This window comes from Pseudochaenichthys georgianus, chromosome 9, assembly GCF_902827115.2.
Source record: "Pseudochaenichthys georgianus chromosome 9, fPseGeo1.2, whole genome shotgun sequence".
NCBI lineage: Eukaryota > Metazoa > Chordata > Actinopteri > Perciformes > Channichthyidae > Pseudochaenichthys > Pseudochaenichthys georgianus.
The window spans coordinates 22785650-22808142 of record NC_047511.1 but is presented as its reverse complement, the minus strand read 5'-3'; the positions used below and the strand labels follow the sequence as shown (position 1 = coordinate 22808142).

Here is a 22493-nt window from a genome sequence, read left to right as displayed (position 1 = left end):
ATTCTTGATGACCAAAAATATGTTTTATGAAATTATAATGCATTTAGAAAAACATAATGCAAATGTCAGACATAACAAACAATTAATGGAGTAGTCAATTTCCAACATAATCCTTTCTTTCAGTCAGTCAGTTGAATTTTTTCTTCATTTACCAATTTATAATGTCAATAAATACACATTGTAAGCATGTTTGATGAGTACAACTGTGCACCACAGTTCAACCAATTGCTTTATTACTTTAATCAACATTAATAGTGAACTGACAAATTACAAAGAATTGCAACTTGCAGTATGCCCACCAGACAGTATACTGGCAAGTTTATTTTACAATTTAAATTTATTTTTTCAGTACATGTAATAGTCACAACAGTTGAATACCCATATTTCAGGACTCTAATCAAAAAACGTAAAATGTTTAAAAATAATATCATCCAATACAGAAGCCCATTTCAAACTCAAATAACAACATTCATCCTCAAAAATCCAGTATTGGTCGAACTTTAGTGCAGATCAATTTACATCGTTCTTTTTATAGACTATTTCTACAGTGGTATATGGTCCATGGATACACAGATGGTTCACACATTTAATAAAAAATAAATAAAGTGTAGTAGTCAGGTGTTCACGAATCTCCAGTTACAGTACAGAGCTAAATACCCTTCCACTTTTTCTTCGGCTTGTTTGGAAGCATCTGCAATTCTGTTATGATTCACTATACAGGTTTTCTTTTAATTTGCCCCTTTGCACAGACATGCAGAAAACTCCACCACCTCCTCAACATAATAGCAAAACCCCCAGACTTTAAAGTTGTTTATCCTCTTTTTGTTGTTGTTTTGTGTCTCTTTTTTGAAGCTATCTTCTGTCTGTGGTTGTTTTGCATCTCTTTATGGTAATTTTGTACTCTATGTATTCATTGTATGTCTCTTTGTGGTCATTTTGAATTTATTCCTGGTTTGTACATGTCTCTTTAAATTACATTTTATATATGAAGTCAATAGGGGCCCCTGACACTTTTGGCCCCTGGGTCTGAGCCCTGTGGGCCTATTCATTTATCCACCAATTAAAACAAATTAAATTTGGATTCTGAAAAACCAAAACAATAAATACATATTCTTTCCAGTGTTTGAATAAATAAACCGATATCCTTCATTACTTTGGATCTAAAAAACCACAGCAGCAGGTCAGATGCTGCCGTCCTTTAAGGACCCGTATATGTTATCCCTCAGACCCTCCCCAAATGTGAAGTTCTCCTCCGAGGTTCTCCTTGCCTCTTTGAAGAGCCTCTCGAATCTTCTCAGAAACACGATGAGAGCCACGAGCAGAGCCGCCTGCACCACCACAAACACAAACAGACACACCTGCGAGGCCAGAGCCAGGTCGCAGTACCAGTAGTGGCAGGACTCCAGGACCTCCTTCTCCGTTAAATACACCACCAGCCGCCCCCTCAGGCCGGGAGGGGAGCTGCAGTTGACGCCCAGATGTGACTTGAGGGAGATGGGCTGACGCAGCAGCCAGGCACGCAGGTAGAGGACGCCACAGTCACACTCCCAGGGGTTTCCATGTAGAGAGACGGAGCGGAGAGAGGTCAAATCCTCCAGTAGCCCGTTAGGGAGGTGGGTCAGCAGGTTGTTGTGGAGGAAGAGGGAGGTAGTTCCTGCAGTGAAACTGGTGGGCAGTGAGGAAGAGGTGAGAGACCTGCTGCTGCAATCCACCTGACCACCATGACAGGAGCAAAGGTGAGGGCAGGCGGATGACTTTTGACCTCCAAACAAGGGGAGCAGACACAGGAGCAGAAGCCCCTTCATGGTACCAATCACTGGAGAGAAGAGAACAAAGATTCATGTGTACCCAAGTGAACATTTGAGACTTGAGTATTTCTGACCCATGCTACTTCCTGCTTTGACTACTTTTTGCAGGCAAATACTGTACTTTTGACTTCATAATGTTAATATGACATCGGTTACTTTGCAGTTATATTTGTAAATCAAAATATTATCAACAAATAATCATTATCATCAGTAAGGACAAGATAATACTTTGACCCAAGGGGAAGAACATTATAAGCTAGGCAGTAATTCAATAATAAACCAAGTTTTGGAAACTTTTGCATAAGGAGCGGGTCATTTTATACTTGAAAACTTTGAATGCACAGTTTTCCACCACAGTGGGATGCATTTACTTGAGTAAAGGGTAATTATTCAAATACTGGTAACTTGGATTAATTTTATGTTTTACATTCGACAAAAAGGAAAATAAAGAAGCAGCAAAGACTTGTTGTACCTCTTGTTAATCTGTAGGAACACTTAAAAACAGAAACTATTCCTACAATCGGTACACGGTCTGCTTTTGACTGTATGTTATCTATCTTGAGAAAAAAAAAGTGATTATTCAGCTGTCACTGAAGTACCAGTACCATTAGATATATTAAACAAGTTTGCAAAAAACTCAACTTTAATATTCCGCACTGCTGACTGGCATATCAATTAAGGTAAAAGTACTGTCAAAGTAATGACTTCACATTGGAACAGTGTTATCTAAAAACAGATAAATTACATTCATGTACTTATTAATATTTCTTTGTAGTGTTATTGAACACTGTTTTATTCATGTTTCATTGATGTTTATTATGTAGTTCAAGAGCTGTTTGAATCTAAAATGATGAGAAAAACAATGAAGGTGTTCTTCAGTCGATCCAATCATTATGAAACTTAAAGCTCTTAATTGTATGTCAGCTCTGTGGTTCTGAGGATGTACTTTGTGGCGTTGTGTGAAGGTGAAGGTTTTTTAATTGTTTTTCTGCCATATATTCTTTCAGATCAGAACAACATCATACAATTTACTTAAACGTAGTACTGTGTTGATGTCATTGGTTCAATACATATCATACACAAGGAACATTTGACAACCCAAAGCATGCTTTCAGATGTATTTTTAACTCATTGTGTCTTCTCTTAATCAAAATCTCAACCCTGAGGTCAGGACATTCCAGTCTGTGGCCAAGACCCCATGTGAGAACCCTTGATAAACAGATAGGGCATAAAGCACTGACACCGTGTGTAGATTTAGGTGGGATACTATTTTTAAACTAATCTTTTACATTCTCTTTCTACTCCTTTAAAATAGTAGTTCTGCCAAACTGGACTTGACAGCTTTTTTAATTACCATGATATTTTATTTTTGCATTATTGTTCTACTGATATAGTCCTTTGCATCAGAAATAAAGTTACATTAAATTGAGCCAGGAAACAATTGTTTAGCATCAATAATGTTAAGAAAGATACAGAACTAAAATGTCTTAGGAGAGTCATTTACCTTCAGTGCTGCGTGTCTTCAGGAGTGGTCTGTGTTTCCCTCTGAGAGGCTGTGTGTGTGTGTGTGTGTGTGTGTGTGTGTGTGTGTGTGTGTGTGTGTGTGTGTGTGTGTGTGTGTGTGTGTGTGTGTGTGTGTGTGTGTGTGTGTGTGTGTGTGTGTGTGTGTGTGTGTGTGTGTGTGTGTGTGTGTGTGTGTGTGTGTGTGTGTGTGTGTGTGTGTGAGAGACAGCCAGCTGCCACCAACTGATAAAGACCTCTGACAATTATGAACACGCACAAAGACGTCTAATAGGACATGAGAAGTATCTCCAACGACTCTTTATCTTAGCGGTTGTTATTTTTTAATGAATTAGGAAGTTCACTGGAAAATATGTTTGGTAAACTGAGTGATTGTGCACTTTAAAGTTTCCTACAATTAATAAAGAGTTTTTAGTCAGCAGGTCAGCTTCAAGCTAAACAACTGTAATAATGATTGCTTAATATTATCAGTAATTTAATTACCTGTAAAAAGTTGTGTATTTAAGACATTGTAATTGTCAGTTAAATTGTCATTTATTAAAAAATACAAGGTACTTTTAAGATTCAGATTAATAAGACACATAACAACAGATACATTACGATATTATCCATGTTGTTACAAACATTACTTTTTTATTTTTAGTTAAGTTTGAATTCAGAAATTTGACTTGTACATTTTTACTTTGTAATATAGTCAAAGTCCCTGTAAAGGGAAATGCAGTTTCTGTTCTGCTCTGATAGGCAGCAGATGAAGTGCAGAGCAGAGGAAGAGTGGCTGCAGCAGATAAACATGACTCAGCAGATAATGCTGCAGCTCTGAGCTCAGACTGACAGGCGGAAGTGACGGAGGATGTCGAGCTCACGCTGTAATACTCAGACAAACGATTGACGAGAAACTAAAGTTTATTTGTCACACTTTTATAAATGGGGCACAGGCTGAGCTTATCAGCATTCAGGCAAAATATGTACTGTTTCTCAGCATCAGCCCACACACACACACAGTCGCACAAAAACACTCGCACATAGGATACACATCTTCACTAGCAGAATGCATCAACTCACTTTCAATCAGAGAGATTTTAAACAGAAGCACAAACAGCAGCTGCTCCTCTTTATCATTTTATGTTATTATTGGTCTATTTTTTACCGTAACGGCAACAAAGCATACTTATGTATTTGAATACAAGCATCGGCTATAAAGCAGCAGAAATATGCCCACAGCCTTTAGCGGATGAGTAATGGCAACATGCTTGCACATGCACCCTGAACTGCACCGACGCTCTCATTATGTCAAAGGCTTTATCCTCCATTCACAGATAGCTACTGGCAATAAGTGCATTTTCAGTCAAAGATATGTTGACTTGCCATATGTGATAAATGTCACAGGAAAGACATTTATGGGGATCAGAGAGCAAAATAACAAGAGAAAAAGTTGGATTTAAAAAAAAAAGAATAAGACCCAACGTGGTTAAAAGTTATATGGACGGACAACTGGAGGAAATATCATGAATTGCATCACACACACACACACACACACACACACACACACACACACACACACACACACACACACACACACACACACACACACACACACACACACATATATATAATAAAAACAATATCCATCAAACGTTAACATCACCAACAACCTACATTTCTTTACAAAACATCATACCCTGACAAAATATCCAAAAAGTTTAGCATTGTATTTATAAATTAGATACAGAGTAGTAATTTAAATTACGCAATTATATTATATACTGTATGTTAAGACTGTTAAACCACAGCAAGAGGCTCAAGGTGGACAAACGGAGAGTTTCAGAGACAAAAAACGCCCTCTGACAAACAACCGTCCAGGCAGACAAACTATACAAAGCACCAAACTGAGGATAAACGTACAGCCGGAGCTGCCAATAACAAGAGATTTCCATGTTCAAAGTATGCAGGTCTCCCTGCAGTTCGGGGGAGAAACAGCAGGTGGCGCTGCATCACAGACTGACATCACTGCTCTTTGTCGTGCATCTGCTGCTGCATCTTATTCAGCATTTCCTGCATCCTCTTCAGCTGCACACAGAGAGAAACGCTCATGAATACCTCCTGCATGTAATGCTAGTGTTCATTTAATGGGAAAAAAGACAAAATATTACAGACTCTAGGACTAAGAAAGTAATCACTGTTTTCCTTCACGATATTGATGATGAAAAGTTGGATTTTAGTCCCACATCCACATTATAGCACTCAAAAAACATAACAGAATCCCCAGAGGGTTTTGTACTTATATGTAAATGCTATATCTAATTGTTATTTTCTGCATTTGTTTAATCTTTATTTTTTTATATGTATACCCTTCTAGGATACATTAATGAAAAAAACCATATTCGATCAGAAATCAAAACATGAACTGTTTGGTGAAACAAATAAAGTGGCTTCATACCTCCTCATCTTTTAGCTTGATAAGTTTCTCAGTCTCTACATCCGGTGTGGACAGTGGCAGGATGGGGATGGGACTCTCCATTCGGTTGTCCTGAGCCAGTTTACTGAGGATGAGGAGAAAAAGATAATAGGGGGGAGAATAGGTGACTCAGGCAAAACTGTAGGATACTAACTGTGAAGATCAGTAGTTATCTGAGACGTTTACAAAACATGTTCCCTCTCCTGTTCACACCAACCTGGTCATCTCCTGTATGCACTGCGCTCTGTAGTTTTCGTAGTGCACGTCGCAGGTCACGTCTTTAAGGTCGTGCATGTGTGAGCGAATCAGCATGTTCCTCAGTTTCACAAAGTCACAGTGCGACTGGTTTTCCACTGAGAAAAGCAGTAGGAAAAATATTTTAATAATCCAAGCTATTACATTCAAACTCAGTGTAATAACAGGAAGATAAACGCACCTTCAACGATCCCCCATGGGTACAGCCTCCCTCTCACTCTCTGCCCCCGCGCCTCCACCACTGTGTTACTGCCGATCACAGCGAAGGGGGTGCACTCCTGCACACAAAGACATGAGGGCCGGTTTGTTATTTTAACCCTGAACCATCCAGAGACAGCTGACTGAGCATGCTGGCCCCAGTTCATACTCACAGAGTTATACACATGCAGAAAAACAGATGGTTGTTTACTTTTCTTTCACAGATTTTCCCAGCTGATCTGTGATACACGGCACAAACCAAAAACGTTTCAATGCTCCGACACGTCATGTTAGGGTCATTGACAGGGCTTTAATGTCAGTAAGTAGATCAGGATAAGAAGGGAGGATATATAGAGAAGTGAAACTAACATTAATGATGACTAGTCTTCTAAAGAGGAGTGAGTGACAACCCTGAGGTCCTGTTTAACATATTTGGGGAGTGGATCAAGTATGTCCACACCAGGATTTATTCCCAGTCATGAAAAAGATTACTTTAAAACAGCAATAGAGGCATTTATGTTGGGAAATATGATTTACAGAAAAACTAACCATACAGCTAAACACATTAAACATTCAGTAAACAAATAAACAGTGTTGTCAGTATTCTTTAAGAGAGGGTGTGTTCTCCAGTATCTGTAAAATCCTGGCTTTGGCTCTGAGTGACAAAAAGTGGTCCTGTAAACTCCAGAGAAGGGGGGTACTGAAGAGGGACCGGCATGAGAACATTAGAGGAGTCTAGACATTTACTCATCCCAAAATCAAAGAGTAAAATATTTTTTTCCCAGCACGCCTGGTCCTAAAACGTTTCTGTGTAAATTACCTTAATCTGTGTTTAGAGGTACAGCTAATTCCATGAAGAATGAATGCGTTCATGAACTGGACTCACCTTCAGCTCTTTGTCAAGCTGTTTAAACTCTTCGTCCTCATCAGAGTCGCATTCAGGGAACTGGTACACCTTAATCCCAAACTTGTCTATTTCCTCTCGTATCTAAAGATAAATCAGAGTAATGGTCACAGTGAATGATCTGCATATAGTTTAACATGCTGAATTCACTGTGGAGCTGCAGCTCGGAGACTCACTCTGTCTTTGAGCTTCTTTATCTCGTTGGGCGTGAGGCAGTCGGCTTTCGCGATGAGTGGGATTATGTTCACTTTTTCATGTAGAGCCTTCATGAACTCGACATCAACCGGACGCAGTCTGCAGAGAGGAATCCAGCGTCAAGTACAGCGAGAGTACATTTCCCTAATCAAGACACCTTAAAGCGACGATGCCGTGCAGAAAATACACAGGTAGAAAAGACGTTTCCTGCACCAATAATGAAAAAGGCGTGTGTGTGTAACTGTGTGTGTGTGTGTGTGTGTGTGTGTGTGTGTGTGTGTGTGTGTGTGTGTGTGTGTGTGTGTGTGTGTGTGTGTGTGTGTGTGTGTGTGTGTGTGTGTGTGTGTGTGTGTGTGTGTGTGTGTGTGTGTGTGTGTGTGTGTGTGTGTGTGTGTGTGTGTGTGTGTGTGTGTGTGTGTGTGTGTGTGTGTGTGTAATTACCCGTGCCCAAATGGAGGGATGAAGTAGAGGCAACAGTGGACTCTGTTGTCCTGGATGTTCTTTCTGTTCAGTCCGCTCTCATCCCTGAAGTATTGCTCAAACTGCTGATCTATGTAGTCAGTGATTGGCTTCCAGCTAGGACACACACACACACACACACACACACACACACACACACACAACACACACAACACAGACTGTGAATTGTAGCTTGCAGGCTGAATGAGGCAGTGTCAGAGAAGCAGGTCTCCCAGCTCACCACTCGTTGTTGTTGACGGCGTCTCCGAACCCCGGCGTGTCGACGATGGTCAGCTTGAGCTTGACTCCTTTCTCCTCGATGTCCACAGTGTGTTTGATGATCTCCACAGTCTGGTTTATCCGCTCTGCAAAGCACCCACACAGAGAAGGAGAATGAGACAAATGAAGGAAAGCATCTTTGTTGTTCTGCTTTTAGCAACAGTGGCATGATTTATCAACATATTGATTCATTTGATATAAAAAAAACAGAGCTATTCTTATTCAATATTTTATAGAGGACAAATCCCATAGCCCGTTCAGACTTTTACTAACATTTACAAAACAAGGCTTAATCATGTTGTGCCTGTGAGCCTGCTGCATCAGTTGTTCTGTCATTTAATTGTAACCCATTAAAAATGTGTTTTATACAGTCTGTGTTTTTCGTTGGGGAGAATATTTTCCTGGGCCCATGACTTTGACCCAGTTTATCAGTTTGTACTGCCCTTATGAGCACAGGCCTGCAACCTTGAGCTGCTGTGCTCTCAGTGTTTTGTCTCCCTGTTCCTGCCTGTTGGCATCAGCTGATAGAGGTGTTATTGTGCTTTGCCTGTTTTATCTTGTTATGCAGCATGTTGATTATTCTCTCAGAACTAGCTAAATACATGGGTCTGAGGTAGAGATCTTCAGAATTTGTTTGGCATCCGCTGTTTCCACTCGTGGCACAGCACATGTCTTGTGAATTCTCCGGCCGAAGCTCCAAATGAACCATCAAAGTTCCTGCTCTCCCCGTGTCTCTCTGAGTCCTGTCTCCATTGCTTCAGAAGTTTCCATCACAGTTTTCACTTAACTAAATGTAGCCTGTTGCACCACACGAACTAGTTACTGCGTAGATAATGAATGAATATTTACTTTCTGTCAGTAACAGGCACGTGTAACTGTTGCCTAGCAAACTGAACTACTGTAAAACCGATGTTAGCTGTCCAACACATCTGACATGTTGTTATGAATTATGTTTCCCAGGGTCATTTAACATTACATTTTGAACTTTAATGTTGGTCATTTTGTGTGATCTGACATATCTGTATCACTATACTTTTTTTGAAATGATTACATTTTGTTTGTACATATAAATACCAAACAAAATAATATATTGATCACAAATGAATGGCCATAGATATAAGTAGCGACGGGTTCACAGGACTTCCGTGTCGCTTTAAACTTCTTCAGTGCAGCTGATATGTAAATGTAAGATACACTGTGGGCTAGTTTATACATACCTACGTGTATTGACATAAGTACCAGACCTCAGAGTGCTTGTATTGATCGAACAGTGCATTCATTATGATGCAGAGGCATAATGAATAGCATATAAACTCACCTTCAGCATTCAGTAACTTCCTGTCTTTGTAGAGGTCGGTGAGGAACAGGCTGTTGACCAGAGTGGATTTACCCATCCCCGACTCTCCTGCAGACAGACATATTTAATGGTATGATATCATTTAAGTATTAGTAGTATCATTTGTCAGTTTATAAATTACATCTTAAATTGCATCTCCAGTTACTGACCTGCCACCATCAGTGTGAAATCGAAGCCTTTCTTCACAGACTTCCTGTGGACCTGGTTTGGCAGAGTGGCAAAACCCACATACTGTTTCTCCTGGGACAGAAAGACAAAGAAGAAGGTGTTAGTTGTCCTGAGTATTAGTATTAATGCATGATTTGTAAAAGAAAGTATCAGTCACTGAACGAGTGCGGCTTATTGTAGAGTTCAAACAAATTGATTAGTGGAAAGGTAGGTTGACAGAAAAAAAAATTGGCAGCTGTGTTAATAAATTAAACAAATATTGTATATTTTACTTTATGATAACCTAAGGTCATCCAGAAGATAAAAATAAGGTATATTTAACAGACAAATGATGAATAATACTGTAATAATAATAAAGGTTGAGATAAGATCAAACTTGGTATGCCTTCATAGGGTAGGGTTGTATAATTCCATTTCCAATTCAATAATAAAATATACATTTTTCAGAAATGGCACCATCTACATAATAAATCATTTTACTTTTACTATATTTTGTAGCTAATGCCCTTTTACTAACCAATTGTTCTATGGACTTTTAACAGAATTGTTTTACTACTTGAATAGTTGACTAATTGTTTCAGGACTACAATAAAACATCAAAAGCAGCAAACAGCTTCAAAATAACACCCAATAAGTGTAAGAGCGTCAGAGGGTTTCTATTGGGAACACAACATGTATCTGGCAGCCTCTGATGCTGTAAAAATCACCACAACAGACAGAAAACTGCATGGTGGAAAAACATGTGCACAGCATTCCTCTGAAGCAGCTGAGAATAAACCAACGCCTCACTATTCCTCTTAAAGCCTCGCTGAAACACAATAAGCGACAGGATAGCAGTCTCTCGCTGTTCCACACAGAGAGGCTCAGTGCTGCGGCTCTCTGCTGGATCTGGCACAACGTCATCTTTACCCGAAAGTGCCCGTTGACATGTGTGGGTAAAAGTACACACTTGAGGTCCATTGAGAGCATTCACACACAAACAGAAGCTACATTCAACAGACCTGAAAAGCTCTTTTTCACTGTGCAAACACACAAGCCAAGCAAACAGTCAGAGTCCTCATAAACTGTCATAACTTGTCATAGGCATTTCCGACAGCGCCCCAGGGTGAGGATAACTTTTACAAAAACACACACTCAGGCTGTGCAACCAGTTCATGGCAGACACACTTGTCAGGAAGCCAGAGAATGAGGAAATCTGTAGATAAATCAGTGAGTAATCATAAAAGCACAGTAAATCTGTCCCTCGAGGAATCACACACACACCTCTATAGAAGGCAGAGATTACATCAAAAGACGCTGGCATTGAGTCCAGGGGAGTAAGGTCTTCTACACTTATGCTTATAAAGTAATCCTCTACTCTTTGTCTATATTTTTCATTGTATTTTTCAATTGTCCTGATTGATTTCCACTCTTTTTGTCTATTCATCCCTTAGGAATCCAATGTTTTTACCTTCTGCCTGGCGGTTCTCACTCGTGGGCACAGCAGCCGTTCCACCAATTTTTCTTGCAGCATGATGGCATCCATCCCAAACCGCTCCAACACTCACAGACCAAAAATAGCCACTGGTCTCAGAAAGTTGTAAAACAGTCCAGCAGGGATCAGAAAAACAGCACAACTTGGAGCCTTGAGATCTCGATAAACCTTCGCCCTGTGTTCTTTCTGGAAATGTCTCAAACACACCTCTACCCGGTTTGTGCTCTTTAAATGTGCGCCTTATGTTCCTCCGACTCTCCTTCTCTTGATTCCCTTTCTTTTCTTTCTTTCCTCTGCAGCGCTCCGACTCTCCCTGTTCAGACAGGTACAGAGGAATTCTCTCTGAGACGGAGAGCGGGAGTAAGAGAGAAGTGGCAATTTGAGGGAGGAAACAAGGGAGGGATGGAAGAAGCAAACGGCTAAAAGAAACTCATTCATACAGCATGGATTCCCTCCCCCAGCTCAGACAGTTGAAAAATAAAACTCTACTCTACACCGAGAGAAATGCTCAACAGAGAAATGCTCAACAGAGAAATGCTCAACAGAGAAATGCTCAACAGAGAGATGCACAGGGAGAAGCAACAGACGTAACGTTTTGTAACAAAATAACTAGTGTGAACTTGACGGTCCAATAAGCTGTAGAATAAACAACAGATAAAGAAACAAACGCTGCAAGTACAGGCTTGTGGAGAGAGTTTATCAGATTAACAAGTAAATAAACTTGTGTCTGAGCACGGGTGTGTGTGTTGTTTAGACAAGAGGTTTACAGTCAGTGCCTTAAGCCAAAGGTGACATTTTTATTGAATCCTTTTGTTCATGTTTCACATAATCTTACAACCTTTACTTAAGTAAAATAACCAAAGTATCGACTGGTACACGTATTGAAAGAAAAGTAAAATTACTTTTCCTGAAAACAAATGCTCCATGAGACCGATATTGACTGATTTAAACACTTCACTGTTGTAGTGTTTTAACAACTTTATATAGTAACATAATAACTTTATAATTTAGGAAGTTAAATCTGTCTCTAACCTATGGTCAGCCTCCAACAAACAAATAGATAAACCAGAGGGGGTGTACAATTGTTATTGTTAGATAAAAGAAGAACAAGCTGAGTTTTGCTACTCCAATCTATATTTATTTTCTGTACTTTTCTCTAGTTTTTATATAGGAACTGCTCAAACTGGTAAACATCTCAATAAGACACGGGGTCCTCGGGTCAATGCTATAGCTAATATGATCATAATGGTATTTTCCTTCTTTTTTTATTTTTAAGTCTATTTTAACTCAACTATAGGCATGTTTTAAAAGTAATAGTAATTTGGGATAACAATGTATACTTTTGAATCATAAGTGAAAGGAGAAATGTATGCAATAACAATATATAAAATGATAAATTTTATATTTATAAATGTACAGTGTGAGTTGTATTAGGCAAAAAAGCAAATTAGCATATTTACTAAAATATCAAACATTACCTTGAATAATGTTACATGTTTTACATTAATGAATGGATTGGTTTTCTTTGGTGATTAAAGTAAATCCCCACAGCAGATACCTATGAGTCCTAGCTGAAATTGAGAAGATCTCGTCTAGACAGTAATGTAAAGGATGTGGTGGTTTTGTGTGTGTGTGTGTGTGTGTGTGTGTGTGTGTGTGTGTGTGTGTGTGTGTGTGTGTGTGTGTGTGTGTGTGTGTGTGTGTGTGTGTGTGTGTGTGTGTGTGTGTGTGTGTGTGTGTGTGTGTGTGTGTGTGTGTGTGTGTGTGTGTGTGTGTGTGTATGTGTGTGAATGAGGTACATTTCATGGCAGAGGTTGCAGTGGATTGCTTCCAGATGTGATGGTGGTGTGTGTGTTTTTCTGTGTGTGTGTGTGTGTGTGTGTGTGTGTGTGTGTGTGTGTGTGTGTGTGTGGTGTGTGTGTGTGTGTGTGTGTGTGTGTGTGTGTGTGTGTGTGTGTGTGTGTGTGTGTGTGTGTGTGTGTGTGTGTGTGTGTGTGTGTGTGTGTGTGTGTGTGTGTGTGTGTGTGTGTGTGTGTGTGTGTGTGTGTGTAGAGGTGAATGAGGTACATTTCATGGCAGAGGTTGCAGTGGATTGCTTCCAGATGTGATGGTGGTGTGTGTGTGTGTGTGTGTGTGTGTGTGTGTGTGTGTGTGTGTGTGTGTGTGTGTGTGTGTGTGTGTGTGTGTGTGTGTGTGTGTGTGTGTGTGTGTGTGTGTGTGTGTGCGTGCGTGCGTGCGTGCGTGCGTGCGTGCGTGCGTGTCCGGCTCATACATTATGTGGGCCGCAGAACTTAAATGCTCTTTGAAATAAAAGCAGTTTTTTTCACCCTTTCTTTCCCAAAAGTACACACCCCACAGTGATGCCACGTACAGGATGTAACAATCACACTCCACACCACTGGGGGGCGACAGAGGAATCTGATAATAAGTTTATGTTTTCAAATATACATAGTCTAAGCCGGTTGTAAGCATTCAATGGTGTAAATAAAAGTTTGAGCCTCATGAAAGAAATAAACAACATGGTGGTGCAAGATGAAGAGTTTGCATCATTTTAGACATGAAAGAGTGTGTCGGGGGAGCAATCTGAATAAAAGAGAAGAACAGATGTCTTGAAATGGTGTAACAATAGCCCCCCCCGGCTACACCCCCACCTTAGGTCTTTATCAGAGGCCATCTGTCCCTTTCTCCTATGACCAGACAGATACCAGCTTAATGTTTGTCACGCCTCTTTTGTTGTGCAAATGTGATCAATCAAAAATCTGTCATTACTAAGAGAAGCCAAAAAGTTGTGTCTCTATTAATATTATTCATTCACAACCTCCTGTCACCATGTCAGGTTGTTGCTGCTGCTTTCACCTCTCAGGTCACACATGAAAATAGGCTTGGATTATGAAAAAGCGACTATTTAGATCAAAGAGGTGGGTTATGATCTGTTGATACACATTAGGCTGGGGACAGGCTCAACATTTCTGAATTTTTACGATCATACGCATTATTTATAATTTATGGAAACTGATTTTTCATGCAGGTCTGCGCTCTAGTTCAGTTTAGTTTTCTAGGGCACTTAAGAAAGAGATGCAACCGGATTTATTCTTGACAGTTTTGGATAATATAAGGTGACACAGAGTTTTAAGATGCAACCATTCATTCAATCGGACCACTTGTTCCGCAATTGGAAAACCGAAAATGTAATCAACACGTAATTACTCTTGAATATACAGACCCTTTTAACACATGTGAAAAACACATGAAACACCTCATGAAACACCAATTAATTCAGACATTATCCACCATCAATGCCTGAAGGTCTGGAGGAAAAGGTTGGGAAATGTGCAAGACATTGTCATGGTTTCTGTTATGCTGAAAACTGTATATCGTAAGAAAAGGGCACTCTGGCTTTTGCTGTTATAGAGGTACTAAGTTGTTTTTGGCATCCTCCAGCTAATCATTACATTACATTTAGCTGACGCTTTTATCCAAAGCGACTTACAATAAGTGCATTCCACCAACAAGATACAAACTTGAAGAAAACAGAATCATATAAGTACATTAGGTTTCATAGAGCCAAAACATTTCAAGTGCTACTCAACTGGCTTTAGATAAGCCAGTCGTTTGTTAGTATATGAGTGCTTTTTTATTTCATTTTATTGCTCGAAGTGGAGTCGAAAGAGATGAGTTTTCAGTCTGCGCCGGAAGATGTGTAAGCTTTCTGCTCTCCTGATGTCAATGTCAAACTTAAAGGGAAGGTCGAGTGGACGTCAGGTCTGAGGTCAGGAAGCAGGCAGCAAGCAGTCAGCAGGCAAGTAAAAAAACATCTTGTGGTGTTTGGCTTTGACATGATGGTAGAACTGTATATAGGTTGTGGTTTATTAACTTCATGTGAATGTTTGTAGACATCATCTTGTTATTTTCTGTTCTTCTTTTCTCCCTCGCAAATAACTGCTGGTAATGTTTTTCAAATGTTCATTTCTTAAGTCTACGAACTGACTGTCCAAACCCTGGAAAAAGTTTAATGTTAAATCTTCACAGAAGCATTAACTAGGTAATTGTTGGCAACAGAAGGATTTTGCAGATCAACTTTCTGTCAGTGAATTTCATTTTAAATCAACCAAATTAATTTGCAATGCTTTAAAATGACCTTTTCAAATAAAGATTAGCCTACTTATTTCTTTCATTTTAATCTACCAACTGTCATTTGGACATCATTGTGTTTAAAGAGAACTGAAAGATGTGCAGGATCCTCATGTTGACAATAGGTCTCTGACTTTGTGCTTCTTCTGTGGTTTTCTGCTCTTACCACAATTCAAAATAAAGACTTCCTTGCTGTCAGACCATGACTGTTGGTGTCAGTGAGTAAAGATGCTGGACGGTCCTGCAGAGACAGAGATCAGCAGGCAGCGCTCAGCTTCTTCCTCTCAGTCATAGAAAGTCGTGGTCTTAACGGAAACGGCTTTCAAAAGGCCCCAGGAGTCAACTCTATTGGCAGGGCACGCACGCACGCACGCACACATGCGTGCGCACACACACATGCGCACACACACACACACACACACACACACACACACACACACACACACACACACACACACACACACACACACACACACACACACACACACACACACACACACATCCAAATGACTTCAGTCCGAAAGCGTACCCATCATCTACTGCCAAACACTGTCAAGAGGCTGCAGTGATGATACATCCCAACACAGACACATAGTTAGGCTGGAGAAGACTTTCATAAATGTTCACTGACCATGAAGAGGCTCATCACACATTTAACAACTCCCTCTTTCAGATTACAGTTGATGACAAACACCACCATAGCACCATGTGTCCGATTTTGTGCAGATCGTTGTGCAAAGGAAGACAGGAATATGTTCCATCAAAGACTTGAAAAAGGATAGGTACAAAAGCAGCTCTTAGAAGAGTTAGTTTGATTTAAAGGTTACTAAGTTACTTATTTACTATCCTTAACATTTTAACAAGATGACATCTACCAGCCCTAATATAGTGACGCTCTCCAATACCAGAGAAAGTCTGCTGATAGCATTGAATCCCTCTGTATATTGAATGAGGGAAAGATACGTTGCATTGCTTTTCAATTCAACATTTTGTCTTTGTGAGGAAAATGTGTTACAGTATGTGTTGTGTTTTATACTTTCACACTTTAAAGATCATTTATTAAAAATCCAAGGAAGTGGATTTGCCTCAACACGAAGGAGCTAACATTGTTAGCCTAAATGGATACGCAGAAAGTCAGGGCGGCAATCTCAGCGGTATACTCCATATTAGCGCAATGCCAAGCAGGGGTTATTAGCTAGTCTCAGGGGCAAGCCACACAAGGACTCACATGCACACTTAGCAGGCTATGTGATAAAGTACTGAGAAAATTAGGATTAAAACTCACGCAGAGGAAGTGTAACTTCAGAATGTTCTGCTCAGGTAGACATCACTCCACTATAACCTTCCAAAGCATAGGGGTGTATGCTGCTATATTACATTTGTAAATCCTGTATACATTAAAGATTTATTTTAACAACCTAGTGATCATTTAAAGAAAAATGGTAAACTAAGTAAAAGAGGAATTACTGGTAGTCAAAAAAGTACTTCCACCAAACTTCAGTAATGAGGGTTTTTTTAACCCCTGCTTTGAAAACTGCAGGCTCACAACGATCTCGAATTTGCAGCCTGTGATCCAGCCGACCTTTACTGATGACTTCTGTGCTTCCCCCAGCCGTGCAGCTGACATTTTCACACCATTAACCCTGATTGGTCTCTTAAATATGTAGCTTGCCCACCAGCGTGTGAGGCAACAGAGGGTGGAGGGAGAGATAAGAGGAGATAGGATGGATGAGGGAGAGGGGTACAAAAACACCATCAATGAACCCCTAAGCCCCCCGGCCCCCTCCTGCTTTCTCTCCTTGGAGATGCAGCAGCCTGTGTGCACTCAGCTCTTTAACATGCTAATCTGACAGCATGTTATTGCTCAGGCAACAACAAATAGCTTCACTGAAGGACACTTGGCCATCGTAGCCCAGTTTTAGCATCCGGCCATTTACTGACAATGGACGCTTGTGGGAGCATGGCTGTAACCCTGAAATGTATTAAAAACATCCCAGAACATTCAGCAGGAGGATTCAATCAGATGTCGTCAGGAAAGACAGTTTTGTAAAATAAAAATGGTGGAAACAACTTCTAATACTCACAGTATAGATCAAACTATGATTAGATCCTTATAACAACACATTGTATTTGTCTTGGAATGTGTTGACTATAAGAAACAAATAGTTAAAATGACCTTAAACTAAAGATTGCTGGCTTAAATTTTAAACTCACTTTTGGTTTTCAACTGATATTTAAAAAGAATAAAACGTTTCCAGATCAACATTTGAAGCAAACTTAATAAGCTAATGAAGACCTAGTGATTCAGTTTAAAATCTCTGGAGAAGGTCAAGTTGAGTTGAGATTGTTTTGTCGACTGTTGTTTCCCAGGTCAGAAATAAACTGCCAAGCTCAAGGATATGATGGGGAAAAACAAAATGATGCCTAGATGGGAATTTAAAGCAATATTTCAGATTTATTTTGCAGTTTGATTTTATAAAAATAATCTCTATATTTATTTAATGGATTACATCAGACTCCCTATTTCCAAAGAACTGATCTTACAAAACATATCAAGGCAGACAAAATACTTGAAAAGATTTCAAATAATCTTTTTATCTGGGTCAGCCTCAGTTGCTTTCTAAAAGCTTCTTGAGACATGACGAGTGTTGCAGTGTTGCGTATACAACTCAGAGAAGGAAAGGAGCCGAGCTGCTTCAGGTACAAGACGAAACACTAAGCAGCACCTACGCTCTACTGAATCATAACATGAGTGTTTGCAGCATGACAACATGAAAGAATGTGCATGTGAACACCGCAGGGCAGAAACTCCTCCAACACCTGAACAACAACTGGAGCTTTGACTGTCACGGAGGAAAGCTCCTCCAAAGAGAACCTGTAGAGGCAGAAACTCACACAAAGGTGACAGAAGCTGCTTTATCCTCCATGGCTGTGTTCATTACAGACTGTTGGTATTCAAGCAATCTTTACTGTGTGTTGAGTCTGTGCCCTCACTGTAACTATATCGTCATTTCAGGCTGATGCTGTGCTCTCAAACATTGTCACTTGTTAGACGCGACTTACATACATTCAGTACTGTGGGCAATCCCCACAGGAGCAATTTTGGGTATAGTGTCTTGCCCAATGACACAACGACATGCTGACTGGAGTGGGACTCGAACTTGCTCTCCCCTGAAGATCAGCGCACTATCCCACTGAGCCACAGCCTCAATCCGACAGGACTTTATTTTACTTTTCTTAAAGTGTTATAAATATTCGAACAATATCAAAACTCAGTCTACATTTTGGGAAACTGTGTGAAGCACAAGACATCTAAAATATGAGGAATCCATAAAGAGACTCCATGTCGAGTTTCAATATTTCACTCCCAAGATTTTCTTTGCGATTTAAAGGAAGAACAAAATACAAAATCTGGAAATTAATTAATCTAATGGTAATCAAAGTCAAAGTCAACTTTATTGTCAATCTTCCAGTTTGTGTGTACAGACAGAGAGATCGAAATACTGTTTCCCACAATCCCAAATATAAAAACAAATGTATATAAAATATAAAAATACGTGTGACATAGAAGTGCAAGGTCATTTGACCAGCCACTCTCTCCTTGTCCTCTTAAAGCATATATTTTTTTGCTGAAAAGCCGGAGCCACAGGGGGTTCAAATCCCAGATTTAATACCCCACCCAATCCCCCGATTATGCCGGTTCCTGCTCTGCAGCTGGTCCACACCGGGAGCTGGTGAGGGTCCCATCTGTGGCAGCGACAGTGTTTAAAGACAGAGAGTTAGGGGAGGGTGGAGCGGATACTGAGTGCATCTGAAGGGGAGTCACACGTGCACGGTTGCAAAAGCTTGTGATACAACATCTGTGTATCGCACAGCGACACACCAGCGTGTGTGATGTGGCCGCTGAACTTTGATGTCTTCTCAAACCGAGGTGACAACAGATGTGATAACGCCGAGACATTTCCTCATACACGTCTGCAGTTGTAAGGACAGATACACAAGTAAAGGTTTTAAAAGTCAGACAATTATTCTTATACAAACAAAAAGTTGAATTAATAAATTGTAAAACTGATTTCAGGAATTATCTTTCTTGTATGACCAGTAGCTTATTGTGGCTCTTTTCTATTCAACTTTTCAAACATTATCCTGTAATTGTCACATGTGGCTACAATGACTGTTATTCAGCAGAAGTAACGTTGACTTCCTAAGTAAATAAAGTATAAAAAATATTATATAAAGTTAATAGTAAGTGTATTTCTGGCTGCGATGTATTATGATCTACTGAGGCTCTAGTTATGGAGAACACTATCTATAAAAAACTCTTCTATGATCAATCACTTTTATTCTTTATTGTATCATTCGTACAAACCAAGTACTGCTATCTTATTTCTTAATTCTGTAAATAAAAACATGTATCCAGACTTTAACATTTTGTCAGGATATTTTTACAGCTGTGATGATTCTGGATGTGATTCACATTCCTGTCATCTTTCACCATATCGTGATGACACATGGAATAATGACAATACAAATCTATTTGTATTTCCTCTTTCAGTTTCTCTGATAAAAAAACAACAACTATCGAGTGAATACACAAACCCACTCGCAGAATAATCACAGCACAGGATTGTGGGTAGGTCAGATGGTGTCATCCACTCACTTTGTATCAGAGAAGTGCTGGAAACGGACAAAAAAAGACTGTTGCCTGGCAACGTAATATCACAGCAAAGGAAGTGACATGAACGTTTAGGGATATGAAGGAGTGAGACGCAGAGTGAGAGGAAAAGGAGAAGGGAAATATTGATTTAGGATTGATTATCAGTGATGATTATTTTAACAGTTATGATCTCATCTTTCACTGAGCACTAGTATTTTTTTGTCCTCCTCCGCAGCCTGGATGATACACAAGTATCAGATGCAGTATGTGGGAGTGAAGAGCGGCTGAAAGCCAAGAAGAAAAACTCACAAGGTGTAAAAACTGTAGTAATGAAAATACTGGGCATGAATTAATCATTACACATTTAGGAGTGTTAAGACATTTATACCGATTGATTTTAATTTTAGGTAGGTCTCTGAAACAATCATATTAATCCAGGTTGTGTGTGTGTTGGACAAATATGAAGATGGGAATCATTTGTGGGTAAAATATATATTCTTTAGGAAGTTAAGGATCAAGATTCTATGTGCATCCCTTGGACAATTATTGATAACTGAACATTATTGTTTAAGTGATATACAAATTCACTAAAGCAAAGGCTGCTTTTTTATTTTGTTACTTAATGTAGACTTTACAGTTGATCCTTAACTAACGTGTTAAATACCATCATATAGAATATATCACATTTGTTATTACAACCCCTGATGCTTTTTAGCTTTGTGGTGCTTCATGCTCATTTGAAAAACAATTGCAAGATCTGTTTATCCAATTCACAACCAAGAAGGCAATCGAGATACACAACGACCCCACCCATCCCCTCAACCCAGCATTCACGCTGCCACCATCAGGCCTCAGACTGAAGGTCCCTATGGCCAGATAAAAGGACCATGAGAAATCCTTTATTCCATCGGCTGTGACCATCCTGAATAACAGCCTGTTACTCAAACGCACACACACACACACACACACACACACACACACACACACACACACACACACACACACACACACACACACACACACACACACACACACACACACACACACACACACACACACACACACACACACACACACACACACACACACTATATACCTTGACTCAACTTGAGTCCCCTTTTCAAACTTCAAGGATCATTCTTAGGACATTCTACCACCAATACCATCACCTAATTGTAATGTTATAGTACATTATTTACAATGAACACAGCTGATACTTTAATGGACCCATTCCAGTGGAAGAACAAACCACTCTGCACTTTTACTGCCATTTAGTCAATTTAAGTTGCAATTTCTCTAATTTTGTTAAGTACGGTGTATGTTGAGTGTTATTTTATCCTATTTGCCTGTGCAAAAGACAAATTACCATTATATGTAAATGTAATGGACAATAAAGTATTCTGAATCTGAACCAGGTCGTTGAAGGACGTGATTTTAAATCTGTTAACTATCAGGTTAGCTGAATCATCCAAGCACACTGACTCAGCACGTGCACATGGCCTTATACTGTCATCAGACACTATATGCAAAGGGTAGAGGGGGAGGAGGAGGAGGAGGAGGAGCAGGAGGAGGAAGGCCCCGGGTCATCAATGCAACCTTCCCTACAGGCTCGTGTGGCAGCTGTGTTTCTGAGCTGAACAATGGTGAGCAAGGTTCACTCTGTAGGCAGGAGCCGAGCTGATACCACGTCATAATCAGGTCAGTCCATCAGTCGACTTAATGTCCTATATGATCGCAAATAACGAGAAGGATGGAGAGGAAGTTGCCATGTTGCCATTTGGGTAACATGTTGGGTTCCGGCCTGCTCCACATATGCCCCCAGAGCCACAGAGCCACACATGGTGATCACACATCATCACAGAGCAGCCTGTGATGGCATGGCTGCCCTCAGAGCATCTGCGCTTACACAACTGACAGGCAAACCTACACATCGGGGAGGGGAAAAAACCGAGTGCATGCGACCTGAAACGTAAATATTGCTGATGATAATGCAACCGAGGACGTCCCGGGAGACGCTGAATGCTCACAACGCACGATATTAAACAGCAAATCTAAAATCTAAATACAATAATTTAAAGGATGTCTCTTACCTCGGCGGTTTCCTCTGTTGGACATAACGGGATGGATGAGGAGGGAGGCAGGTGCAGGGATGCAGAGCGACGCCCAGGGAGACAGAAACATGAAGCAGTCAGTGCACAGACTCTCATAAACACATGGCTGTATATATAATCCAGAAAAACATGCTCACCTCCTGTTTTCACCGGGATCCGGCTCTTGTACCTGATGTTGCTCGACATGTTGCCCGCTCTCCTCCTCTATTTTACCGAAGCGACGGCTGACAGAACGCGGCCCCTCGCCTCGCCTCCAAAGCCCGGACAGACAGCAGGAGGGCGGGGCTAGCTGACAGATGCAAGCCCCTCCTCCACACATACAGCCAATCACACTGCAGGCAGGGGTCCTACTTCATGGATATTTATACAATTGGTACTACAAGCAGGGGTCCTAAAGGATGCCACGAGGGGCTGAGGGTTCTCTAAACACATGTTCATCCATAGATGTGTCCAAACCAACCTCGCTGTCACCCATCCATAACTTCTTTCCGGTGTCCAAGACAGGTTTTGTACAGTGTTCA

General features: G+C 40.3%; 2 protein-coding genes across 3 annotated transcripts; both read right to left on the bottom strand.

Annotated features, from left to right (window-relative positions):
• Window positions 1–189: 189 nt before the first annotated feature.
• gp1bb (glycoprotein Ib platelet subunit beta) lies at window positions 190–3392 on the bottom strand. Its single transcript, XM_034091500.2, has 2 exons — window positions 3313–3392; window positions 190–1816 (listed from the first exon to the last, which is right to left on the bottom strand). The coding sequence occupies exon 2, from the start codon at window positions 1803–1805 to the stop codon at window positions 1182–1184; it is 624 nt and encodes a 207-aa protein (XP_033947391.1). The 5' UTR covers window positions 1806–1816; window positions 3313–3392; the 3' UTR covers window positions 190–1181.
• Window positions 3393–4214: 822 nt separating this feature from the next.
• septin5a (septin 5a) lies at window positions 4215–22230 on the bottom strand. 2 transcript variants are annotated; one of them, XM_034091497.2, is made up of 12 exons: window positions 22110–22230; window positions 21952–21965; window positions 9581–9671; window positions 9393–9479; window positions 8037–8160; window positions 7778–7912; window positions 7318–7435; window positions 7124–7225; window positions 6221–6317; window positions 6002–6137; window positions 5767–5869; window positions 4215–5396 (listed from the first exon to the last, which is right to left on the bottom strand). In XM_034091497.2, the coding sequence occupies exons 1-12, from the start codon at window positions 22156–22158 to the stop codon at window positions 5334–5336; spliced, it is 1119 nt and encodes a 372-aa protein (XP_033947388.1). In that variant the 5' UTR covers window positions 22159–22230; the 3' UTR covers window positions 4215–5333. The 2 variants fall into 2 exon arrangements, with proteins under 2 accessions (XP_033947388.1, XP_033947387.1); XM_034091496.2 differs by lacking the exons at window positions 21952–21965; window positions 22110–22230 and adding an exon at window positions 11050–11570.
• Window positions 22231–22493: the final 263 nt, after the last annotated feature.